Genomic DNA, 18073 nt, shown 5'->3' with positions numbered 1-18073 from the left:
AGTAATTAGCGTTACTAGCGTTACTGACCACGAGTCAGCACGGGCGCCCAGCCCGTCCATACTCGGCGCCGTATGGGTTCGAATCCTGAGCGCGGCAGTCAGCCCACATCCAACCCAGGTGATCATTCCCCCCTCCCTCAGGACTGGCAGATAAATGGGTATCCGTATCAGGCAAACACAGTATAAATATATATATATATATATATATATATATATATATATATATATATATATATATATATATATATATATATATACATATATATATATATATATATATATATATATATATATATATATATATATATATATATATATATATATATATATATTATCCCTGGGGATAGGGGAGAAAGAATACTTCCCACGTATTCCCTGCGTGTCGTAGAAGGCGACTAAAAGGGGAGGGAGCGGGGGGCTGGAAATCCTCCCCTCTCATTTTTTTCTTTTCCAAAAGAAGGAACAGAGAAGGGGGCCATGTGAGGATATTCCCTCAAAGTCCTAGTCCTCTGTTCTTAACGCTACCTCGCTAATGCGGGAAATGGCGAATAGTATGAAAGAAAAAGAAATATATATATATATATATATATATATATATATATATATATATATATATATATATATATATAAGGGACGGGGCAACACAAGTGTAAAACACTCTCCACGCAACACAAATAGAGTAATGATTCACAATGGTAAATGTCTGGGGGAGGGGAAAACCATGAGGCAAGACTGACCCCATACGTAAAAACAGCACCCCAACCCGCTTCCATACCCCAGAGATATACGTCATCAGCTCCACATACAAACGGTGACGTCACGGATCACGGGACTACCTCCACCCACCACGGCCAAAGTGTTCCCAAAGTCTCTATCTAATCGTATCCGGCCAGGCACACACACACACACACACACACACACACACACACACACACGCACACACACACACAGCCTTAGGCGAGTGAGCCCAAGTCATGTGACCTTAGGGGCGGTGGTGGCGCATCAACACGGACAACACACACCCTTCGTGCCTCGAGCACGTCATCATGGGAGCACGTGATGAGTTAAGGATGACAACACGTGCACACACACACACACACACACACACACACACACACACACACACACACCTACTTGGCGTCTGTAACGGGAGGACTTAGATCAAATTCGTATACACAAACGGGGGCTTTTAAAAATGGCGGCGCTTGGGGGGGGGGGGGGGAAGGTTAGTGAGGGAGATAAGCAGTGAAGGTCAGGTTGGGGAGAGACGAATATGCTCCCCTTGGTGGGGGCCCGGGTTGGTAAGAGAGGCTCTCGTCGCCATACTGTCTGGCCCAGCCAACGGTCGGTCGCGCTGGGGAGGGAGGGAGGGACGAACCCCGACCACGGGTAGTCCACGCGCTGGTTGCTATGGCTGAGTTGAACCCCATCCCCTGCCGACACACACACACACACAACTCCCGCCCTGTCTGTCTGTCTGTCTGTTTGTCTGTCTACCTTCCTGGCTGCCACACGGACGGCCAACACACCGGTCAGCCACCCAAGCCGAAAAGGACAAAGCGGAGAGCCAAAAACCCAACCAGACACGCAACCAAAGCCACAGCCAACTAAGCACACAGTCAGACGAACACTCGGGCAAACCAAATAGCCAACCACGTAGCCAAACAACCAGTCAGGTGGCCCATCCGTCAGCAGGTTAAAGAGCCAACCACACAACCAAACAACTAGCTAACCAGCCACCCATCCACACAACCAAACAGTTAACAAGCCACACACACACAACCAAACAGCTACGTAGCTGGCCGGCCAGACAGTGGAACAGCCAACCAAAGGACCAATGATCCAGCCAATCAATAAACCAATCAGCCAGCCACAGACTCATTAACTCCGTCTGCCTGCAAGCCATACACTCATCCGACCAGACACTCAAACACCCACTCACGTCAATCATCCAGACAAACACTCGTCCATCAAATCACCCAACCACACTGTAAACCAGGTAGCCAGTCAACCAGGCAGCCATTGTACACAGCCAGCCAACCACTCAACCATCCAGGGCACAGTCAGCCATACCCTTCAGCCAATCTAACACACATCCAGCATATTGCCTACCCAACACCTACACTTGCCACGACCAAACTCGACCATCCACCACCTACCACCACTGCTATCACTCAACCATACACCACCACCACCATCACCAAAACGTACCACTACCACCCACCACACACCATTACCTGGTACCACCACCCACCACCACCCATACCTCACCAACACAACACAGGGCCACCACGAGCCAACACCACTACCATCATCATCAGCATGGAAGGCGCGTGGGTCCATCCACTGAGGGTCGCGGGGACAGGATGGGCGGGAGAGGTGGACGTGCACCACATGACAACAACACGCCACACACACACACACACACACACACACATACACACATAAACACACACACACGACAGCCACACACCAAAGCAGTACCAGCATGGTACACGCAGAGAACCAGGGTCGTAACTGCACGACGGCACACGCAAAACCACGCAAATGGACTTGTTCAAACGAGAGAGAGAGAGAGAGAGAGAGAGAGAGAGAGAGAGAGAGAGAGAGAGAGAGAGAGAGAGAGAGAGAGAGAGCAATTGCAGACCCTAGATGGGGGGGGGGGGTAACTCAAGGTGTGTGTGTGTGTGTGTGTGTGTGTGTGTATCCCTCTCAACGCCGCGACAACATAAGGACATGCAGTAGCATACTGGACGCCCACCATGACGGAGGGAGGGAGGGAGAAAAAAGAGGCTGGGAGTGAGAGCTAGGTCGTTCTATATGGCTCGTACGTACGTACGCAGCCTTGGACTGGCTTTCGTTAAGAGAAGGTCTGTGGACGATGCAATTGGCCAAACATGGGAGGAGCGTACCGTATGAGGGCGAGGGAATGACCATCATGCCCTCTGTATAGGTCAACCTTACCCAGGCGAATACATGTTACGAACTGGCATGGTCGAGGAAACAAGTGCCTCTCCTCCTCCTCTCTTTTTTTTTCCTTTTTTTTTATATATAAATTTTTTCGTAAGTTCAGAGATGTGTTAATACAAGGCGAGGGGTACGGTCCATGGTACGTACTGGCGTGATGGTGTTGGGAGAGCGTTAACGAGGAGGGGGGATGGACACCAGAGGGAGGTAGTTCAGCTTTGTCCTGGGTGAGCACGACGGTATACAAGATCTCAACAAAAAAAAAAAAAAAAAAAATCTTTTAAATGCAACGATACAACTCCCGGGTACGATACAACTCTCGGGTACGATACAACTCCCGGGTACGATACAACTCTCGGGTACGATACAACTCTCGGGTACGATACAACTCTCGGGTACGATACAACTCTCGGGTACGATGGTGTTTCCACCTGCGACCTGACCCCTATGGAACCTCGGAAAAGGTCAGGCCAACGTACCCCGGGGGTCGCATCGTCGGGTTTGGCTAACGCGAGAATCTTAAATACCTCTCTCCTACAGTGATGATGATGATGGTGGTGGCGGTGGGAGCGGAATGAGACAAGCACCATAAATGTACACATCTGCAAGATGGCCGGAGGTTCAATAGGCAACAAAACAGAGGAAAAAAAACAAAACGAAACCTGATGTCACCTGCATAAGAGATCGGGTGGTTTATAGTCATCAAATGCTTAGGTTCATATAAGAGAAAGATGGTAGGTGTACGGATCAAACCCTCTTCTTGGGGTTGGGAAGGGATCTAATAGACATGGATGTGCACCTGAGGAGATGAGATAAGAACCAGATGACGGTATGAGGAAGAACAAAGGATAGAACTCGGGAGTACAAGTGCCTAATGCCAAATTCTACCAAGGGCTCTGCAGAAGTCCAAGGACAGGAGAGTAAATGAGCAACATAACTCCCGTGTCTCTTGCGTTGTTTATATGAGAGTCTTGTGAGTAGACAGGGTGAGGGATATTGGTATGGCCAGTTTGCAGGTGAGGGGAAACAGAAGCCGAGAGAGCAAGAATTTTGAAATAACTTGCCACTTCAGCAGGATATCCTCTTAGGATCGGGGCATGAATGCAATCCAACCCAGGAGCTTTGAAATAACTGAGTGTCGGATTTAACCCGATCTGGCAAGGGGCCACGTGCATAGTGAACGTGCATGTGGTATTAGAAGTAACACCTAAAGGTGTTAAAATAGCTTTCGGTTGGTGAATGTGGTGGCTTGACGTTGACGACCTTTCAATACATAAACCCTTGGCAAGTGACGGGCCTGGAGACCAAAACAACCAATCAACCACGGGAGGATGGAGTGACGTGGGAAAGTCTAGGATGAGAGAGGTGATTGCTAGATCAAGGTATTTCTCTGCACAACACACACACACACACGGGGTCGCCAGAAAACAAGTGATCATGTTGCTACACTGAAGAGGTCGGGATCAGCGAAGTGTCGGTACCAAACGAGAATGAAAAGACACGGGAGGAATATCTAGAAATACCTAATCACTGAGAGAAGGCTTTTAACTCTTGACCCGAGTGTGGAAAGGAAAGAGATATCATTCCGGGAATGGTTGAGAAGGCTGTACACCCGGGTCAACGAACGATATACGAAAGATAGGTTCAAGAATAGGCTCCCTCCAGACACCAGAGACAAGACTGACACAGACCTATAGAATATACATTACCCACTGAGCTGAACAAGCACATGAAGATCGTTCAATAACATAGAAGGTGAAATACTCATTTACTCACATACATTTACCTACAGTTATTCACAGTACGATAAATCTACATAGAGAATACGAATATGAAAAAAAAAAAAATTCAATTCACATCCAGAACCAATTCTAAATGCATCTTTTAAGAGCTTTATGTCAAGCGGCCCGAGGCAATACAACTACAAACCAAGACACAGAGAGAGAGAGAGAGAGAGAGAGAGAGAGAGAGAGAGAGAGAGAGAGAGAGAGAGAGAGAGAGAGAGAGAGAGAGAGTGTTTGGTTGGGAGGAACAGCGCACGAGAGGAGTGCCGCTCTGCGTGCTCAGTGTCCGTGATTGGAAGTGACCAGAGTGGTTGGTTGGTTTGGTGATGAGGACCCCGCTGAGTTACCTAATATGAGGCTGAAGGTGTGTGCGGCCAGGAGGAGGAGGAGGAGGAGGAGGAGGAGGGGAGAAATTACACGCCATCTTAGAACCTAATTCAAATACCACATAATACGACGAACAACTTCGTTTGAAGGAGTCTTCTCACACACACACACACATACCCATTGCCACTTTAAGTAGCATCTCTTGTCAGCAAATAGCCATAGCTAGCACACACACACACACACACACACACACACACACACACACACACACACACACACACACACACACACACACACATACACACACACACACTACCAACCAATCCAACGATCAAAAACGTTTGTCTTTTGCCTCCTAAAATAACCCACACGTCCAAGAAACGCCTAAAAAAAAAAAAAAAGAAAGTCACCAACACGTTTCTAAAATACATTCACTCCCTAAAACACAAAAGGTCAGCAAACTAACAAAATCTACCGTCAACTTCTCATGAAGAAACACACACACACACACACACACACACACACACACACACACACTCGGTGTACAACTGGTCCCACGGTGAAAACATGCTGATCAACCAACCAACTGACTACTACTACTATTACTACTACTACTACTACTACTACTACGACATCGACTCGCGAGAAGCGCACGCAGCCTCGCTTTCTCCGAAATCATGGCATGGCTGGAAGCATGCATACTCGATATCTTCTTTTTTTTTTCTTTTTTACTTCAAATCAGTCTTAGGGCGACGTTCACACACCACTGGAAAATGCGAGGTTTACACACCACTAGAAAATGCGTCGTTCACACACCACTGGAAAATGCAACGTTCCCACACCACTGGAAAATGCGACGTTCACACGCCACTGGAAAATGCGACGTTCACACACCACTGGAAAATGCGACGTTCACACGCCACTGGAAAATGCGACGTTCACACACCACTAGAAAATGCGACGTTCACACGCCACTAGAAAATGCGACGTTCACACACCACTGGAAAATGCGACGGTCACACGCTACTGGAAAATGCGACGTTCACACGCACTGGAAAATGCTATCGCAAACTTAATCACATGAAAACATGATGACCTTTCAGAGTCACTTTTCCACAATCACTCGACCACATGCAACTTCTCGCTACACTGGTAATCCATGCTTTCCATGAAAATCCAAACCGGTATGCGAATTATGCTAGACACCCATACGTAGTGCTCGACATTATCATACACCTAAGCAATAAAGCATCTCGCTAACCCATAATACATCTCGCTAACCCATAATACATCTCGCTAACCAATAATACATCTCGCTAACCAATAATGCATCTCGTTAACTCTGTTCATCTATTCCGTTCACATCGATCGCTTCTGCCACCAGTATACACACACACACACACACACACACACACACACACACACACACACACACACACACACCACAGTAATGGACAGGATTATGGTCATCCAGTGAAGAGGGAAGGGTGTTCGTGATGGACCCGGGGAGGAACTAGAAAGTTAACGAAATGAGAAAACATCAACGTGTTTGAAGTAGAAGAAAACAACGGACACACGACACACACACACTGGGTAGGCCTGATGTGGCCCCGGAACCACAGCAAGCAAGGCTTCAAACATCAGAAAACAGCACGAAGCTAATTCCCTCCTTGGGAGAGCACTGCAGATTCCCCCCTGCAACAGTGCCTGTATGGGTGTGTGGGAAGGAGGCGAGGTGGCTGCCCCACCCGCCGATCGATCAGCTGTTCACTGCTCTCAGCTGTTCACTGCTCTCTGTCCGTAAACAAAGGATGCTATACTTCTCTTCGCCTCTCTGATAATAACAAACATCTCAATGGTAAGTCGTAAGGACTGATGTTTTTTGGTTTGTTTTTTCTTCTAATTTCTCTCTCTCGAGCGACCAACTATTCTACAGTCGTCCGCTCATTTTAACACAAATCTTTGGACTATTTCGGGTGCAGGAGGGAGGCCAAGTTGGCTGCGCTGGGTAGCGTGAATGCCACCTGGGTCCTGACGCTTAAGCATTTGCAATACTCTCCAATCACGTCCCTTGGTAACACTCGTAGTGAAGAGCCTCCACCGACATTCGAACTCTTCTTTTTTTTTAAGTTTACTTTACAATCCGGCATGACTTTTACCCGCACTAGCTACCGTCTATTTAAAATAGCACACCACTGCACTATTGCGCAAGGCAACATTACATGTACTGAGATAGTCCATGTATAGTCCATGTTCAGTTCTAATCTAATGTGTTAACTTTAACTCTCTCAGAAGCCACATAAGAGGCAGATGTCGACGCTTTATTCCCAGTGGTGTTTAAATACTTCAAGTGGCAATACTTTGTGTGACGGAAGGTACATTATCTTGGGGGAGGTACTTTTTTGCCGTCATGTACTCTGGTGGTGTTTTCACGACTTCAACCCTCTACACAAGGACGTTTTCGGGAGGGAAATGTATTCGCTGCTCCTCGCTGCTCTCCTCTCTCTTCTGAACGTCTACTGTTGCTCGCTGGTCGGGTGGAGGGGTGGGACGTCATGTTGAAACATATACCAGCTCCCCTCCCACGGAGGTGGTATGTGTTATCTTCACAACCATCTCTCCCCCACCCTGCCCAACAGCGAGTGACAGAAAGTCTGAAAAGAATAGGCAACGTGGCGAGTTGATATATATATATATATCCCCTTCAGAATATATACGACTGAGAGTCATCCCATGCTCTCAGAACCCGAGTTCCTTCAACAATCCTACAGCCTCCCTCGTCCAAAGCTCTCAGAACCCGAGATCCTTCCCAAGATCCTTCAGTAATCGTGCAGTCTCCCTCCTTCTTCTCCGTACCGCCACAAGTGGCTGGCTCCCAGCTCTTAGGGGGGATGGGTGTGGGGGGTTTCGTCATCAGCCCCTAACCTCGCGTATACCATCTGCATAACTTGGCTCTATACGGGGACCACGTAATGAAACACACTACCTCCTGCGCCAGCAGGACGCTGTGTGTGTGTGTGTGTGTGTGTGTGTGTGTGTGTGTGTGTGTGTGTGTGTGTGTGTGTGTGTGTGTGGAGGGGGAGGGGATGGGGGATGACTGGACCTGCACCTGGCCCCCTTAAATCATCCATGGGTGTACACCATGCATGCCAAGGCTCCCTGTACACCACAGATTCTTTTTGTGCAACACCGCCGAATGTACTTAGAATGTACAACCTCACCCTTAAACACAAACACCAGACGTACATCACTTGGTTCATCTCCACGATCATCAGACCCCCGTCACGGGGTTGTACACCTACGCCATGACAAGTGGCAAATAACCTGGATGTACATCACCAAGTGTAATTAGCCCAAGTCAACACTCGTTATCCAAGAGTGTACAAGTACATCCTAACGAGCACCACCTGTACATCATCGCCACTAAGAGCAAACCCACGTCACCTGGTTGTACCTCACCCACGCCAGCAACATCCGTACACCACTTGGCTACACCCCATCCTTGCTATTAACAGCTATACACAACTTGGCTACACCCCATCCTTGCTATTAACAGCTACACACAGCTTGGCTACACCCCATCCTTGCTATTAACAGCTATACACAACTTGGCTACACCCCATCCTTGCTATTAACAACAATAAATCACTTGGCTACACCCCATCCTTGCCATTAACAACTATACACAGCTTGGCTACACCCCATCCTTGCTATTAACAGCTATACACAACTTGGCTACACCCCATCCTTGCCATTAACAACTATACACAGCTTGGCTACACCCACATCCTTGTCCGCAATAACTGCATACACGACAGCTAGAGACTAGATGTGAGCGGATGTGGTCTTTCTTCTCTCTACTCCTGGCGCTACTTCGCCAGCGCGGGGAACTGCGAATAAGTACGGAGAAAAAGAATATGTGTAATTTCCTTCCAAGATCTGCTTTTTAAATTCTATCACGCCAGGCTAGGCCAGCACTCCTAAAGTACGACCCTTGGCCATGGAATAGGATCGTTTGACTAAGATCTGACCCTTAACAATCATGGAATATGATCGTTTGACTAAGATCTGACCCTTAACAATCATGGAATATGATCGTTTGACTAAGATCTGACCCTTAACAATCATGGAATACGATTGTTTGACCATGATTTGACCTTTAACAATCAGGTTAATGGCCTGGTCATACCCAACGGGGTCGTCGCTTCGCGCTCCAGTCGTGTTCTTGAGGAGGAGGAAGAGGAGCAGGTCAAGTGCACCTGGTTAATGAAGGCTAACTTTGCTTAACCTGGATTTCCACGACTTGACTTTAAGCAGTGGGCTTCCAGTGTGCACATCTGGCTATCGCTTCCCAAGTGGGACCTTTCTCCTGAAGACGCCGTGTGTGTTTTTAGCCTCCTGAGCTACGGTTGATCCAATAAGCCTTTACCTTTATCATTATAATGATTAAAATTCTACAGCCTTACTATTATCAACCCAAAGGCCACACCATTGGTACGTACAGAAGGTAACCCCCTTCCCCCCCAAGAGTCAAGATAAACAAAACGTACACTGGTCAACAAGTCGCTCGAGGCAAACACAGAACCTCCTCCTCCTCTGCAGCTCTTTAAGTGTTACGAACTAAACAAAAAAAAAATCGCTTTGTAAACCTTCAAAGCGAATTCGTCATTATACTTACGCTATGCTCCAATAAATGTACTTTCAGTAATCTTTTTTTTTTTGTAAGTTTTTGCTGTGACAAGAAGCAACCGGTACCATTGTCTTTTATTTTCTTTTTTTTTTTAGCCTCCTGGTAAAAGTATCCGGTACGAGCGGGTTGAGAGAGAGAGAGAGAGAGAGAGAGAGAGAGAGAGAGAGAGAGAGAGAGAGAGAGAGAGAGAGAGAGAGAGAGAGAGAGACAACAACTATACGAAACGTTGTCGCACCTTTCCCTTCCGCCGCTGAGGACATCCGGGAAGTTAGCAAGGCGCCAAAACGTCTCCCCCAAACAGCCGTGACCAAGTGGAAGGCGCTAGGCGGAGAGGACCCTTAGCGGAAAGGACCCGTAGCGGAGAGGACCCTTACACACGGTAATGGAGAGAGATGGACCGAGATGACACTACGCGCTGTGGGACAATCACGAATCAGAAACCCTGATGGTCAAATGCCAATCAAGGAGGATGGAAACCCCTTCTCGGGCACAATTTGCAAGGTATATCAAGGGATCGTGACTGGCACGAAGAGGCTTACTGGATCCCCCCCTCTCTCGAGAGCAGCGAACAAGGAGGATCTATAGACGACGAGACATGCTGTGTCAGCCAGTGTGGCCAGGCTGAGGAGAAAACCCCCGTGAGATTAATATAGTGTCACCCATGGATTGAATAATGACATAATAAACTCAGTAATGCAACAGTCGGGAAATCTAGCTCTATACCTGTGAGTGTGGATGGATGACCCGGCAATATCGACGACAGATATCTCTATTTCCAACAAGAAGCAACGCATCTAAAAACGACGTTAGACGTTTCAATTCTGAATGGGGCGCGCTCGCTCGCGCGTCACCCCCTCTGTTTACTGGTTTTATGAATGGGGGGGGAGGAGAAGAAAACGGTGGCTGTGTGCTGTGGATGGAGGTAGGGCTGGACCCTACCACAGGTGTTGGATGACCAGGAAGGATGCTGTTCTCTTTACCGAGACACTAAAGAGGTTCTGCAAAACAGCACGTCATGCTACCGGATTGGAAGAGGAGTAGACTCGCTCTCTCGGCATGAATTAGCCCAAGTGTTCTCATGTTGGAGACAGATGCGAATCATATTTCGATGTCAATTCAAACACACACACACACACACACACACACACACACACACACACACACACACACACACACACAAACACACCTCAAAGCTGTAATGGGATCTGAGTCAGCATCAGGCACCGATGTTCAGTAACAGTGGAAACGGAAATATAAAAACACAGTGAGTCTGGCAAAGAACGGGAATTTGCAAGAGCTCTTAAAATGTGTGTGTGTGTGTGTGTGTGTTGAAAAATACACTACATCAACGGAAAAATAAGTATGTAGACATATATTTGCATTAGTATATACATGTGGATAAGACTGTGTACACATAACTGTGTACGTATATATATATATATATATATATATATATATATATATATATATATATATATATATATATATATATATATTCCTATGAGTCCTATATATATATGGAGATGCAAGAATACATACTACATACGCACGATTCTAATTACGAATTATGGGTAACTGAGCTAAAGCATTTGCCGTTCTTCACAATACAATATTTTTCCTTCACTGCATTCGACACTGCAAATGCACATGATCGAGTACAACAGTGCCACCAAACCGCTAAGACAAACGTGCCTCCTTGTTGTAAACAAACAACACAAACCTTAGCACTGTTGCGTGAGTCCTTCATTTCCGGATGGTAAAGACAGCTCTAGTGTGAATTTCCCAGACCAGTGGGAAAGGACAACACTAAGTGACCAACTGGCACTCAGTAAGTCCGTTATGTGGAGGGGGAGGTGTGGGGAGGGGGTGGGGTTGAGTCCCTCCTGGACAACTACCCAAATATTTATTCCCAGCACGGTGGGCTGGACACCAGATCTTTCCCTTTCGCTACTCGTTCGTTCTCCAAACTAATTCATTCTATTTTGGCTCCGAAAAAGGGGGGGGGGGTTGACTTCACTAATGTAGACACCATTCAATCACCATCTTGAATTCCTGTACATAGATCAGGTCGGATCTCATCACCTTCCCAACTGTATCAAAAAACAAAAGCAAAAAAGGAGTCAACAGTTCTACTGTTGATTAGTGTGAACCAAAGTATAAAAAAAAAAAAAACACCAGGCACCCTAGCATGACCACCACATTACTGGAAAAGTGTGTGATCTCCAGCCTGCGTCATGGGAATTCGGGTGGTGTCTGGAGTCCACGTCAGCGGCTGGGATACTCACTGTAACGGAATAACAAGGCGTTTCCACCGCAAGTCACCAAAACCACAACAATGATAGCAACAACCTAATCTCCCCCACTTCAAAACCATATTTACGATGCTAGCGTGGGAAACGGCAAACGAGTGTGTGTATATATATATATATATATATATATATATATATATATATATATATATATATATATATATATGTATATATATATATATATATATATATATATATATATATATATATATATATAGAGAGAGAGAGAGAGAGAGAGAGAGAGAGAGAGAGAGAGAGAGAGAGAGAGAGAGAGAGAGAGTATATGCTATATCTAAGGAGAGGAACATGAATGTTTCGGCTGTCAGTGCCACTAAGATAGAGGGAAAAGGGGTGTACAAGCAGAATGGCCAGGAATGTCTGGGAGGCAAAGTCTGGGGTTTGTGGGAAGGCGAAAGCAAAAGAGGGGGTGGCACTTATGAGGAAGGGGTATCACCTCTGAAAGAGGAGCTGTGGCACTGTGGTCAAGAGGGTATGGGAGTAAGGTCATGTGGGTTAGAATGAAAGGAAACTATGAGAGGTGGGTGACTTATGCAACTGGCAACAAGAGTGCTGATGAAAAGGGTGCTTTTCAGGAGGAACTAAGAGAAGGCTTTGACAAATATAATAGAAGGAATCGATTCCTTGTGGTAAGGAATCTCAACACAAGAGTGACTTATGTGGGGTTGAGAACATAATTGAGTGCCATGGGGTACCCACCGTAAATGAAAAAGAGAAGAAGCTTGTTAAGTTGTGTGATAAATAATGACTGTTGATTAGGAAGTCTTGAGCTTGAAACAAAGGTGCAGACAAAAGTTTACAGAGGCTAGTGGAGTTATGGGTCAATGGGCATGACTGAATTATGCGCTGATTAACAGGCACACCTTTGAGTGGCTGTTAGATGTGAAGGCAATAAGTGGGGCAGCAGGTGGGATTTCTAATAATTTCCTAGTGAATGTGTGTGTGAAATTTTGTTGTGGCTGTACGAAAAGAGGAAATGGCATGTGTTTGAAAAAAGTAATGAAGGTGGGTATGCTTAGAATAACAAAAAAATGTGAAGAGATACCAAGAGATATCAAGAGGAGAATGACCCTAAAGTGACTAATGAAACAAGGGAAGTAGGTGAGGAGTGAAGCATGTGGTATCAAAAAGGTAAGCTATGATTAAGAGACCAGCATAGGGTGTGCTAAAGTACACATTACTTGAAAAAGGTGTAGGATAGCAGAAAAAGTTCAAAAGATGGAACCCACAAGTGTAGCTCCCTCCCCATACAGTAAAAATAGATAAATACTGCATAATCACAAAGGTTATGTGACAAAAAACTTGCAGCAGAATATCAGTACTAGAAAACACTATATGCAGACTCACAAACAGCATGTTACCTTAAGTTTGTATACTGATTCAACACAGCATACTACTAGAAGCCTATATGTAGACTTAAATACTGTATTACACTGTAATCTATGAATGGACTCATGTACAGCTATATGAATACACACTATGACAACCTATCTCCCTCCCCCTCCATGGGAAACATCATTCATTACTGTGAATCATTGTGGTAAACCACTACACACACAGTGGTAAATTACAGATATTGTCTTGTGGATGACATCCAGTTAAACCATGAGGACCACATGCAACACTGACATTAATAACAACACAAGAAACACCATGGCTAAATATATAATCCCAACAGTAATTACAGTCTCTCATCTGTGTTCCTGGTTCCTTGTCTGCCAGTCTAATCATATTTTCTAGGCCAAGGAAAAACAGAATTTCTAGGTTTTTTTCATTTATAGTACCACACCATATGTCCAAATTAACTATCAACCGAAATGCATTTCATTATATTCTTAAAAAGACATGCTCATATAACATGATATTTGGCACTACAACCAATTCATTATAAAACAGCAAAGAAAATAGACAGGTTGTAAGTATTCACTATACGGCAATAAAGGAAATTAGACCATCATAACAATGCAAAACAACACACTTACCTTCTCCTGGGGTAATGAAACACAGCAATACTTACCTATGAAGACGAAAAGAAAAAGGAAAGGAAAATGTCATAACAATGTAAAGCAACACACTTACCTTCTGAGGTAATGAAACACAGCAGCACTTACCTGTGAAAACAAAAAAAGTCAAGTTTAGTACCACATAATCAGAGATATCTGTATAATTTAGTATTACATATTCAGTGTGAGATACCTGTATGATTTGGCATCATATATTCAGTTTCATGTATCTGTAAAGTTTAGCATTATATATCTAGTATGAGATATCTGTAAAATTTCTAGTAAAAGGGCATGTTAGTCAAATCACTGAGATAAGTACTTCCTCTGGCAACTGAGATTTTAATGATTTAGATTTTAATCTATTGTTGTCAGTTATAATAAACGAATCTATACTGTCAAATGCAACAATTTTTGCGTTTTCTACATAATCTTATACCATGCCATAAGAAAATAAGTACTAAAAACAAGAAAATGGATTTTTAGTGAAGTTCAAAAACTTTTAATGCATACTGCACCCACTGTATGCCAGCATAAATATTCTAGGTGATGGCACATTAATTCAACTGTACTGTGCACAAATGTTAATGATAACTCCCTTGAAGGGGGTTCAGAACTGCTTACAATCTTGGCCTAAAATTTTTCTGTTGTTGAAAAGATTTCACATGGGGTGGAGATGATGGAATTACATTAAGCTTCTGGAAGACCTCGCTTAAATATTTTCAGCAAACTTTCATGAAATACTTTAAGGAAGGCAATCACATCTAAAAACTGCTTATCCAAGCATTTTATGTTAGCTTTCTTGATTGCAAAGTCTGCCAAAACTGTAAAAACCTAACTATGTAGTCTATATGTTCACATGTGAATTCTGTAAATGTTCAATATGGCTAGAAATCTGTTCTTTCTCAGAGCTGCCAAAACATTGCAGAAACTAGAACCAAACTTGCCTTGGGTACTTGAGCCATCTATACCAATGAATTTTTGAAAATGAAGCAGGTCAGAAAGCTTCTCTCCCAATGAAAAAAACGTGATGACAGGTTAAAGAGAAGCATTCTTCTCATTCAGACAAATACACTAATTGAAATTGATGGTATCTTTAAAACCTCAACAGTAGTCCTCCCCTGATGTATGGTGAAGGCTAGCAACACAAAGGTCATTAAACATAAATAAAACTTTCTAAACTCCCTTCCTTTGGCATTCCTACTTCTTTCTGTTCCCAATGCCCAATTTCCTCTATGGCAATTCTATTGCAAGAAACAATGATGGAGAGACTTCCTCATCCTATCCTCTCAACAGCTTTGTTCCTCAATGTTCTGTCCTATCATCTACACTTTCTTCTCTAGCTAACTGAGCTCTCTTCTACTTCCAACCCTATCAACTCTATGCTGATAATTTCATTTTACATACTTCAACCCACTTTCTCTCCCCTCATCTTTCTAATATTCATTTTCTTTCTCTTACTGGACATATCAATTTCATCAATTCAAACCAGTGCACCATCTCAGAATAGGGAACAAGTTAACTATTAAAAATTTACCAGTGCTAACATTCAATTTCTATTGATGGGGTTCCCGGGCTATGAACAGCTTAGTTCCTGGATCCTGTTCGTAAGTCAATCTGTTTACAAGTTAGAAAATATAAAGATACGCAAACAATCTGAGGGAATACCTATACCTGACTATAATACTGTATCAGATATTGTATTTCAAAGTAAATATAGTTAACAGAACATCATATTAAGCAACACTTAATGAACATCATATTAAGCAACACTTAATGAAAGAAAGATCAGTTAAACACTTCATATGAGTGATTGATTGTATGTCAGACTAGAAATCAAATATTGATTTTTGGAACTCATTTCTAAGTATGGGTGTTCATGGGTCAGATACACAAAGTCAAGGACCCCCTGTACACACCCATCGAAGAGTCATTCATTTCCCGGTGTTCAAATTCACACAACCATGGGTAATCCTTGTCATAACATACACATGTTGGGCATAAACATATTCTATACTTTATCCTGGAAACCTCACATAATCTATATCAAAAAGTCTATATCTATATCTATATCAAAATCTTGGAGTGTTGTATAGGTGCTATATTTATTTCTCTTGGAAGCAACTGTTTCATATGTACAGGGGTTATGCTCTCCCTGCTATGAAGCGCTGCTCACATATCTGAGTGTGGTTAATCCTCTACCTCTTTACAAACCAGACAGTGATCAAAAGCTTTCCATCTCATTGATTTTCCTTACATCACCTCTCTTCAAACATCCTTTCTGTACACTGAGATGTTGCTCTTCTCCCTCTTTTTTCTTTTCTTTTTCTTTCTTTTTTTCTTCTGTTCTCATGAGCTGTGTGTATGTGTCCTCTTCCCCAAGGTCTGGACCTGAGGCACATCCCTGGCTGCTGCTTCCTTATAGCTTTAGTTTGGAGACCAGCCACATATGGACTGACCCATATGATACCTCATTTTCCTTCAAACAGCTAAGTTGCTGATTTTTCTTCCTGCTTACATCTTTCCATCTTCTTACAACTTTTCTACCTTAAAAAGTCAGGTCTAAAAACATCTACAGACCCCTAAATATTTTGTACTCTCTTTTTCTTTCATTCTATTTCTCTAACTTGAGATGGCCTTTGACTGGAGAATGCTTTGCCTGTGCCATGTCAGTCGATATGTATTTCTACATACATGCTCACCATTTCCTGAGTGAGCGAGGTAGCATCAAGAACCTTAAAAGGCTCTTAAAAGAAAAATTCCTCATTTGGCTCCTTGCTCTGTTCCTTCTTTTGGAAAGTAATATAGGAAAGGAAGATTTCCAGCCAACTCCTGCCTCTCTTAGTCACCTTCTAATACATATAAAGAATATGTGGACAGTATTCTTTCTACCCTATCCCCAAGAATATGGGGATATGGGAGAAAGAATACTTCTCACATATTCCCTGTGTGTTGTAAAAGGTGACTAAAAGGGGAGGGAGCGAGGGCAGGAAATCCTCCCCTCCCATTTTTCAATTTTCCAAAAGGAACAGAGAAGGGGGCCAAGTGAGGCTATTTTCTTTAAGGCTCAGCACTCTGTTCTTACTGCTACCTCGCTGGAGTGGGAAATGACGAATATGTATGAATATATACTATACATATTTTTTTCATTATACTTTGTCGCTGTCCCCGCATTAGCGAGGTAGCTCAAAAAAACAGACAAAAGAATGGCCCAACCCATACACATACACATGTATATACATACAAGCCCACACACACACATATACATACCAATACATTTCAACGTATACATATATATATACATACACAGACATACACATATATACAAATGTATATAATTCATACTTGCTATCCTCATTCAATTCCCATTGCCACCCCGCCACACATGAAATGATACCCCCCTCCCCGCATGTGCTGAAAAAAAACCGGATGTGAGTGAATGTGGCCTTTACCTATTCCTGGCACCACCTTGCTAACACAGGAAACAGCAAGCATGTATGAAAGGCAGGTTTTTATGATTCTTTTGTGCCTTAAGGGCACATTGCTCCTGAAGTTCAGGGAGAATATGTGGAGCAAAAGTATTACAAAAATATGAAAATGCTAACAGCTGAACAGACAAAGAGATGGCCAGAGGACACAATGACATACATCATTAACCTGGAAGATGCATATGAAGATCTGTTCAATTTTCTAAATACTGTATATTACCTAGAATACTCATAAGTTTTATTTCATTATGTAATTAGGTATGCCAGATGGAGTGGTATTAAATAGCACGGGGAAGGGATTATTGGAAACTTAAAGCAAATGCCTCAACTCCTTTAACTTGTACTCAGATATGAGCCTGTAAAGCAATAAGGCAGTACTTACCACATAGCTTGCACGGAGATGGGCTTGAAGATGTGTTTCCGCCCGCCCGTGCACACGCTGAAGCCACTGCAGCCAAGAGTGAAAGGATTAGCTTCAATAAGTTAGATA

At 43.8% G+C, this 18073-nt stretch overlaps 1 protein-coding gene across 1 annotated transcript in view; it reads right to left on the bottom strand.

Annotated features, from left to right (window-relative positions):
* The window catches only part of ssh (Protein phosphatase Slingshot), a 185175-nt gene that overhangs the window by 161382 nt on the left and 5720 nt on the right, over positions 1 to 18073 (bottom strand). The window contains exon 6 of the mRNA XM_071689541.1: positions 17966 to 18031. Coding sequence (XP_071545642.1) covers positions 17966 to 18031 — 66 coding nt within the window. The remainder of the gene's footprint in view (positions 1 to 17965; positions 18032 to 18073) is intronic.

Source organism: Panulirus ornatus, chromosome 47, assembly GCF_036320965.1.
Source record: "Panulirus ornatus isolate Po-2019 chromosome 47, ASM3632096v1, whole genome shotgun sequence".
Taxonomy (NCBI): Eukaryota; Metazoa; Arthropoda; class Malacostraca; order Decapoda; family Palinuridae; genus Panulirus; species Panulirus ornatus.
The sequence above is the reverse complement of the archived record's forward strand: the minus strand, read 5'-3'. Positions and strand labels throughout refer to the sequence as shown.